This window comes from Grampus griseus (assembly GCF_964374135.1).
Source record: "Grampus griseus genome assembly, chromosome: 15".
NCBI lineage: Eukaryota > Metazoa > Chordata > Mammalia > Artiodactyla > Delphinidae > Grampus > Grampus griseus.
The window spans coordinates 21041911-21051428 of record NC_139009.1 but is presented as its reverse complement, the minus strand read 5'-3'; the positions used below and the strand labels follow the sequence as shown (position 1 = coordinate 21051428).

General features: G+C 39.8%; 1 protein-coding gene across 2 annotated transcripts in view; it reads right to left on the bottom strand.

The window, feature by feature from the left end:
• Positions 1-915: 915 nt before the first annotated feature.
• Positions 916-9518, bottom strand: part of ZNF512 (zinc finger protein 512) — a 35365-nt gene continuing 26762 nt past the window's right edge. For both annotated transcript variants that reach the window (XM_082672537.1, XM_082672536.1), the window contains exons 11-14: positions 7403-7504; positions 6414-6476; positions 5146-5244; positions 916-3057 (exon numbers count right to left, since the gene is read on the bottom strand). In XM_082672537.1, coding sequence (XP_082528663.1) covers positions 2749-3057; positions 5146-5244; positions 6414-6476; positions 7403-7504 — 573 coding nt within the window. In that variant the 3' untranslated portion in view covers positions 916-2748. The remainder of the gene's footprint in view (positions 3058-5145; positions 5245-6413; positions 6477-7402; positions 7505-9518) is intronic.

Sequence of the window (9518 nt, the reverse complement as noted above, 5' to 3'; positions counted from 1 at the left end):
GAAAGAAAGCATGGAGGTACACTCGCTCTCTTAAAAGTCCTGGCATGGAATTGACACACATCACTTGCACTCACATTCCACCAGAGAGAAGTTAGTTGGCTACCCCATCACTACAGGGGAATTGGCTGGAGGGCTGGAAGTGCAGTCTAGCCATTTCTCCTATAATCCTGTAATTCTGCAAGGTAAAGCCAATTTTGCTGGACAGCCAGTAGTCTCTGGTACAGGATGTTTCCAGTACATATTGGAAATTAGACTGCAACATCATTCTTGTAGATGTCTAGTAGAACACCTGACCAGGAGTAGTTTGTATAGCCGTAGGAGTGAAATTACTGAGTCTCAGGGCATATCTTCAATTTTAAGAGATCCTGCCAATTAGTTTTTAAATTGATTGTACCCAATGTCCATTCCAAAGTGCAGGGAGTTCACATTGCTCCAAAATCTAGCTAAACCTGATACCGCTCAACTTCAATAAATATTATTCTAATGAATTTGGTTAAAAATCTTAAAAATTCAATTAATATATTTAGGATCATCTCTAGTGAGTCCTGCTGATCCCTGGCTCAGACAGGAAAAATAAAAGGATCACCTGCAAGGGCCCTGGATGAGACTGGACAAGTTTAATCTCAAACCAATTACAGGCACACATCTGTTATTGGGGGTTTGGGTGTAGACCACCACAATAAAGTAAATTTCATAATAAAGCAAGTCACATGAATTTTTCAGTTTCCCAGTGCATATAAAAGGTATGTTTATATTATATTGTAGTCTATTTAAAGTGTGCAATACCATTATGTCTAAAACAACAATGTACATACTTTAATTAAAATCGCTATCTGTAAGAGGAAGAGCAATAAAGCAAGGTATGAGTGGATTCATTTGAACCAGCATATTTCAGGGCCTAAAGAACTACTGACACAACTGTACGTGTTACTTCTTCCAAACTCATTCCCATCTCTAGTCGTTATCTTCCCCAGACACACTGTGTCAGCAAGGAGACAGGTAGCACGTTGGAGTCAATGAACAATGGAAAACATCATTCTAACACAGAGTCATTTATTTTTCTTGCCATTGCCAAATATTCCCCAAGTCTTACTCACCAGAAATTAACAGAGCTTCTCCATTTTCCTCCCTGACAATCCTCATGTACGGAAAAGGCTTTAAGGGAGCAACTGCCAATGACAATGTCGAGTGGACAGACCACATCCTTCCCTTGTTGCAAAACTACCCGTTCTGGCAGTATCCCAATCAGGTTTCAATGCTCCCATGTTTGAAAGTGGTCTTCACAAAAGCCCACATTTTAAGGCTATATGGAGGAGCACAGAGAACAGAGTTAAAAGTGGTAACAGCCTTTCAGAATTTGAAAAGGCAGTATTGGTCCATATTAGGGTTAAGGGTCCCTGGCTTTTTATGTGGCATAAGCCACAAAAATTGGCAAGAATATAGAAGACCAATATTTATGGAAAAGGGGAAGAGAATCCAGGAATACGACAACAGAGCTGCTCTAACCAATGCTCCAGGGAAAGCCAGCCTCAAAGAGAAACAGGCTAACAGATACTATCAGGTAGGCATGAGGTTCAGAAAAAGAACTTTTCTTTCCAACTCCAGATAAATATCTACACCTGGTGTCAAAGTCTCAGGTTATAAAAAGGACAGAACACAACATCTAAAAAAGAAGGTAGAGGACAATATTCTCAGAAAATTCAAAGAGACAGACTTTGGCTAAAGGGAGATACGAGGACTTAACAGAGTGCAGACTAACAAGTCAGGTCAAGTCCAGGGGAGAAGGAATGTGCACCTTGGCTACCAATCCTCACAGGAGTACCAGCAATATTAGGGTTCTGTGTCAAACATCAGGAGCAAAAGGGTTTATTTCTCTTTCAATCCTCAAAACGTCAGGAGCAAGACAAGCTGCAGGAGGGCACTGGTCATAGCAACAGAGGAGGCCTCACACCCAGGGAAGTTGAGGCGGTATTTATTTTTGCTGCTACTTTCTTCTTTCCAGTCATTTTATGTGTGGGACACATTCCTCCTAAGGCTGCATTTCATGTGTGTAGGTCTAGTTACTTACTGCCACCTGGGACAAACAAAGCATTTCCTAGGAAAACCTGTGTCCGGAGGGTCTAGCTTTTTTATTCTAAATCTATTTTCTCACTTTCAATCCTAAAACCGTATTGAGACAACAAAGAGCCTCCATAAATTCTGTCACCCAAGCAGACGGGGGAACCTTATTAAAGGAGTGACAACAGTTCTAGGTTCTAGGCTTGTTATATCACAAATACAAAATGATAAATCAGTATGGTTTTAAAGAGTTAGTTTGGAATTGTTTTATAAGATGATGGAGTGACTACGAAATCAATGGAGCTTCCAAGAACATTCTACACCCCAGTATGGAAAGGATAATCAAACAGGTTTCTTAGTCTTGTATGGGGCAAGAAGGGCCTATAGTGGGCCTTAAGGAGGAGCTCTTTGGGCAAGATAAGAGAAAAACAGGAGGACTCCAATGAGAATAGCAGGAAAATCTACCAAAAAGGAGATGGGGGTGTGGGTGGTGGAGGGTCCACGTGAATCAATAGGGAAAACACTGAAATTTACACAGGAGGAAGGAGCTGAGAGTGCCACAGCCTTACACAAACAGCTGAAAGAGTAAATTTCTCTTCACTTGGCCCCCGTGACTCAGGCCTCTCCACACAGGTCCCTGTGACCACAGCATCCCATCCACTCTCCCAGGAGTGCTTTCACACTGACTGCCTATTTCTTTCCTCGTTTATGATTCGTCTTTGGGGGCTTGACTTTCTGGAACTGTGTTGGCACTGGCTCCTGCTCTGGTTCTTTACAGGACGTTGCCACGAGCAGTTCCTCATGACTCCTCCTCTGATCCTTCCCTACTCTAAGACTCAGCTCTGTCTCAGGAAGCTCAATGCCAGGCTGCTGCCGCCTTCTTAGAGACCTTCGGCTCCTGTGCTGCTGCCTCCGCTTTTCTTCTTCTTGCTGTCGCTGTTTTATCTTCATCAGCTTCTCAAAGCTTTTGGTCGTTGTTGGGTTTACAACAAACCAATCCTACAGAGGCAAAACAGAAACATTATCCAGTCAAAATATAGTGCACTAGGAAGTGGTATGGGAAGATTTTTTTTTAAAGGCATGATTAGGACAGAACACAGTAAAGAGGAAATAGATATGGAACCAGAGCTTAGAACTGTGTCTTTTAAACTGGAGAAATTCAGTACAGAGCAGTCATTACAAGCATTTCTTGTGTAAGACATGATTTCGGGTACTACTGATTACTTAGCATGATCCCACCCACTCCTCTCCTTTTAAAAATCTTCTCATGAGATGTAAAGCACTGAGCCATAGGAGATTTTTATTTCATGACAGTGTAGTGGTTAAGAGCATGAATTTTGCAGCCAGACCACCTGGGTGCAAATCCTAGCTCTGTTTCTAGCCATGTGACCATCAGAAAATTAACTTAACCTCTCTGAGTCTCAGTTTAAAAAAATTAAGACTTCCCTGGTGGCACAGTGGTTAAGAATCCGCCTGCTAAGGCAGGGGACATGGGTTCGAGCCTTGGTCCGGGAAGATCCCACATGCCGCGGAACAACTAAGCCCGTGCGCCACAACTACTGAGCCTGCACTCTAGAGCTCGCGAGCCACAACTACTGAGCCCATGTGCCACAACTACTGAGCCCACATGCTGCAACTACTGAAGCCCAGGAGCCTAGAGCCCATGCTCCACAACAAGAGAAGCCACCGCAATGAGAAGCCCGCACACAGCTCTCCGCAACAAGAGAAAGCCTGCGTGCAGCAACGAAGACTGAATGCAGCCAAAAAAATAAATATAATTAAAAAAAAAAAGTGAGGCAGAAAGGGAGGAACAAGGTAAACATGTTTAACACCATAAGGATTTCATAAATACAGGCATAAATTATTGAACAAATACTTGGGAGCAAGTCCCAAACTAAGTGAAATTTGTTGGTTCCAACTTTTGAAACAGAAACTGGAGAAACAAGTGAACTATACAAAGGCCAGATTTTGTCAGGAGATAATTATCTTTCAAATACTTCCCAAAGCATAGAAAGGTAACATTATTAAAAAAAAAAAGACTGCCTTCCTGAAGAAATCTCAGATATGGAAAGGGATTCCCAAAGCTTCAACCAGTAAAGCAACAGGAACCACAATGGATGACACTAACTAAAGCCCACACTGCTAAGAACTATTGCATCTGAGGGCAGAGGACAGCCGCAGGCGCTTGCTATTTTTCCTCACCAGGCAACAACAGTATCTGCAGTAAAATATGCCAAGAGAATGCACACTCTACTCCTTGAGCTTTTGCAATAAGGTATTTAATTATATGGTAGAGAATTTCTCTGTTCACCTGGACTCCTAAAAACTTTCCCCAAGAGAAAACTCTTGACCTCTGAACTTAAAGCATTTTTAACAGAATTTTTTAATTTTGAAAATTTACAAACTTTCCAGAAAAGTTACAATAGTTCAATGAACACCTAGATTGACCATTGTTACTCTCTCTTCCCCTCCTTCTCTCCCTTCTTCCCTCCCTCCCTCCCTTCCTCTGAACCATTCACAATTTAGCTACAGACATGATACTTCATCCCTAAAAACATCATGTACCTGCCTAAGAACAAGCGCATTCCCCTGCATAACTATAATACAATTATCACATTTTGGAATATTAACATTGACACATTAATATTACTTAGTAGTACAGCTAGTATTCAAGTTGCCTCAATTGTCTCAATAACATCTTTTACATTGTTTCTATATGGTATTTCAACAATATTCAAAACAGGTTGCTCCAAGATGTTGGAATACCGGAAAACAGGAGCACAGACATTGCTGTGAAACAAGAATTCCAAAGGTGTAAATGCAGCCTGGTTCCCAGATGTCTGATTTAATCGGACTTAAGATAACCAGAAGAGTCAGGGATGCTCACACCCACAGTGATTTTAAATGCTTTCACAGAAAAAAACTATTACACGCCTAATTTTAGGAAGTTTTTAAACTCTAATGTAGACCCTTTAGTCTCTCTGACAGTCTTAGCCTATAATAACAGGCACAAAATTCCCATCCCTTGTGGCATATTCATGGGGTCCACAAGAATATAAAAACACTGTGGGAAAGGAGAAACCTCACCTCAGCGTGGACAGAGTTGATGTGATACTTGACACCACTCTCTGACACAAATTCTTTTTGACATAGAAGACACTTGTATTTTCCAGCCACAAAGGTTCCCTATTTTCAAGAAAGAAAGAAAGAGAAGGGTAAATTCAGGAACACATACCTGGGCAATAGGTAGGGACTGTCAGAGATGAAAAGAGGAGATACTACTTCAGCAAAGTGAAGAAGGAAGAAAATCCGAAACACCACTATATTTAGGAAAACAAGTTTGGGCATACTATGACCATAACACATCTATCCTAATGCAGTTCTATACCAAACACTGACCCCACTGACCCTCCCCAACACAACCTGAAGTTCCCCTAATTTTATTATGTAACATGTCACGTTTTTCTATCTTCCCTTATGTCTTCCACTTCACTTGCAGGTTCTCTTGGCTCCTCCCCTCAAATTATCAAACTCCTTAAGTTCAATGAGGCACCAATGCGCAATTCTTCCCACTAGAATCAATCCACTGCTGCAAAGAGTGCCTTAGGAATCCAGAATTAGAAGAGTACCCTCCATAAGATCTAGCTGAATGACTCAGAAACTAGGATCAAGACGACGAACTCCTAAGCATTCCTGGACAGATCTGGTTTGGATGTCTCCAACTCCCTTGTTGCCTTGACTGAGACTTCTCTCTGCTCCTGAAGCTTCGGGTTTCCATGGTGCTTATTTTGTGTGAGGAGATACTTCTGAATGGGAATGGAAAGTGGCAGCCATCCCCATGACTGGTAGGTTGCAGGGCACTGGGGTCAACATGGAAAAGATTCAGTGAGGTGAATGGCTGTTAGCCTAACACCCAGGGATCGCACCTCCCATCCCCAGAAGCCGGAATAGTTCAGATGGGTTTGAGGATCTTCACCAATCCAGATAAGCACAATGTAAGTTGATTCTAGGAAGTTGAAGGCCCAATAAGATAGGGCAGGCGCAGTGTGGTAGACGCTCAGGTGGAAGAAGTTAAATCCCTGGTAGGGACTGAGAACTATATATTTTTCTCCAAATTTTTTCATTGATATGACTTACGGCTATTTTGGCCCATTCTGCATCTTGGACATACCCTGGCATCCCACCCAATTAACAGACCGAGGATCTTTGGGACAAAAAAAAACAAAACTAAACTAAACCAGCCTTTGAAGATAATAGCAAACAGGACAACTAGCTGTTCACCGAATCTGAATTCTCTTCCATGTCAGACTATTTTAGAGGTCATGTTAAGATAAATAGTTCAGAACGTTACAAACCAATGTACAAGAGCCCAGGTGAGCTTTAAGGCCAGATACACTACTGTAGACAGCCTCACAGCCCTGAAAAAGAGAAAAAGAAATCATGTGAAGACCACACCAAACAGCATCCTTTTCTTAGCAATCTGGCCATTTGCACTAACCCACTGTACCCTTGCGGGGGGAGGGAGGGGGGGAAGAAACCCAATAAATTGCACCACAAACCACACAGAAAAATATGTAAGCCAAAGAACAAAAAGAAAACCAAGGAAAGGTAAAAGAAAAAGAGGTAAAAAAGTTGTTTAAAAAAGCTTAAAACACTCTGTTCCCTAGTACTTTTCTGATACTTACAAAAATACAAAAAACTGTATGCTCAAGTTTTTCCAAAAATCAGCTTTCTTTAGTGCAAATGTGTCTCTTACTTCTTATATATCTACTCCTCCCCAAAGTACTGCATATACAGCTGTAGTAGATTAATGATGCCTGGAAATTCTCTGCCACTCTTCCCATCAAGAAGTGAGTCATTTATCCTCCCTTTGAAACTGGATAAGTCCTATTATTTTTTTGACCAACGGAATGCTATGGTAATGAGGCTGAACAAATTCTGAAGCTAGGCCTAAGAGATCTGAGCTGTTGCTTTTATGTTCTTGGAATACTCTGTCTGAGAATTCAGTCACCATGTACCCCACTGGTAACCCAACTACCATGCAAGAGAGAGAGGCCATGTGGACAATCAATCTCCCAGCTGAAGTAGCTGCTTAGAAGCCACCTGACATTCAGGCCCCATCAGAGCTTCCGGCAGAATGCAACCCATGAATGATTCCAGCTGGTGCCATATACAACTGCCCTCTGAGTCTTGACAGAATTGTTGACTTACAGAATCGTTAACAAAGTAATTGATGTTTTAAGCCTCTAAAGTTCAGGTGTTTTGTCACAAAGGAATAAATAACTGAAACAGACAGCAGATGCTTGATCAACATTTAGTGAATAAATGAATGAGAAAGAACCACCTGGTTAGGACACTGAATGCGATGATACTTCTTGATATCTGACTTCCATTTGTGTAGTACTTCCTGGCTGAAGGTCGGTAGCCCAGGACGAGTATATTTTAACTACAAGACAAGGAACATTTTATTGGAGGAATCCAACTTTCAACCAAAATACCCCAAAAGTAACAGAATTACATAACTCTTCAGGTTCATATAATTCTAGAGTTGCAGAAGTATATTTTCATACACAAAAATGATAATATGTAAGATCCTTTAAAGTTCCTGAAACACGTAAGTATAATTGCCTATTGTTCTGTCTTAAAATAGTTTGATTTTTGACAGAGGACAGGAGACTTTCAGATATAACATCTCATCTAAAGTTGAAAAAAAAAAGCTAGTGACAGAGCATTATACAGTTAAAATATTTGTTACAAAAGAGAAAGCAATATAAATTTTCCCTCTCTATATATAATATATATAATATGTATATATTATACTCAAGGGACATATATATATTACATATTCAATAGAAATATATGGATATGGGTCAAAGGCTATAAATCAAAATGTTAACAGTGGTATTCTCTGGCTGCTAGAATTTTGAGTGATTTTCATTTTTTGCCTGCTTATCTGCATTTATCATTTTTCTTCAATGACATCATGTTAATTTTTGATATTTTAAAAATTCTAACACAAAAAGATTAAGGTTCAACCTGAAAGAATGTGAGAAAACTCAGGGAATAGAACATCTATTCTTTGCTTATACTGCAAAAGTAGAATTATTCCTAGCATTTCCTTTCTCATGCTTTGACACCAGTTAGTCTCTTCTTACAACTATAACTAGTTTCCAGAAGAGTTAACACCTGTAGAGACAGTTCTTGCAAAGTTCACCATTGGTAATACACAGTCCTCCTGCTTGAAAAATGGAAGCATCTGAAAGGAAACTGATTCTCTGAGACAGAAGAACAGATCCAAGCCCATAGAGGTTAATGGAGGAAGTAAGAAAGGTAACCTAAAGAACCTTTGGTAAATCACAGTACAAAACTGGTTTTATTTATAAGCATTTCCTCTTTCTTAGTCATTTTAATAATATTAATTCTTCCAATCCATAAGCATGGTATATCTTTCCACTTGTTTCTGTTGTCTGCCATTTCTTTCATCAGTGTCTTAGTTTTCTAAGTATAGGTCTTTTACCTCCTTTGTGAGATTTATTCCTAGGTATTTCATTCTTTTTGATGCAATTGTTAATGGGATTGTTTTCTTAATTCTGATTTCTGATAGCTCGTTTTTAGTGTATAGAAACACAACAGATTTCTGTGTATTAATTTTGTACCCTGCAACTTTCCTGAATTCATTGATCAGTTCTAATAGCTTTTTGTGGTATCCTTTGGATTTTCTCTATATTGTATTATGTCATCTGCAAACAGTGACAATTTTACTTCTTTCCAATTTGGATGCCATTGATTTTATTTTCTTGTCTGATTGCTGTTGCTAGGACTTCCAAACTATGTTTAATAAAAGTGGGCATCCTTATCTTCTTGATCTTAGAAGAAATGCTTTTAGCTTTTCACTATTGAGTAGGATGTTACTGGCAGGCTTGTAACAGATGGTCTTTATTATGTTGACGTATGTTCCCTCTGTAACCACTTTGTTGAGAATTTTTATCATAGATGGATTGCATTTTGTCAAAAGTTTTTCTGTATCTATTCAGATAACCCCATACTTTCCATTCTTTAGTTTGTTAATGTGGTATATCACACTGATGGATTTGTGGATACTGAACCATCACTGCATCCCTGGGATAAATCCCACATGATCATGGTGTATGATCCTTTTAATGTATTGTTGAATTAGATTTGCTAATACTTTGTTGAGGATTTTGCTTTATGTTCATCAGTGATACCGACCTGTAATTTTCTTTTTTTGTGGTGTCTTTGTCAGGCTTTGGTATCAGGGTGATGCTGGCTTCATAGAATGAGTTCAGAAGTGTTCCTTCCTCTTCAATTTTTTGAAACAGTTTGAGAAGGACCAGTGTTCACTCTTCTTTATATGTTTTGTAGAACTGACCTATGAAGCCATCTGGTCCTGACCTTCTGTTTGTAGGGAGCTTTTAAATTACTGATTCAATTTGGTCTGT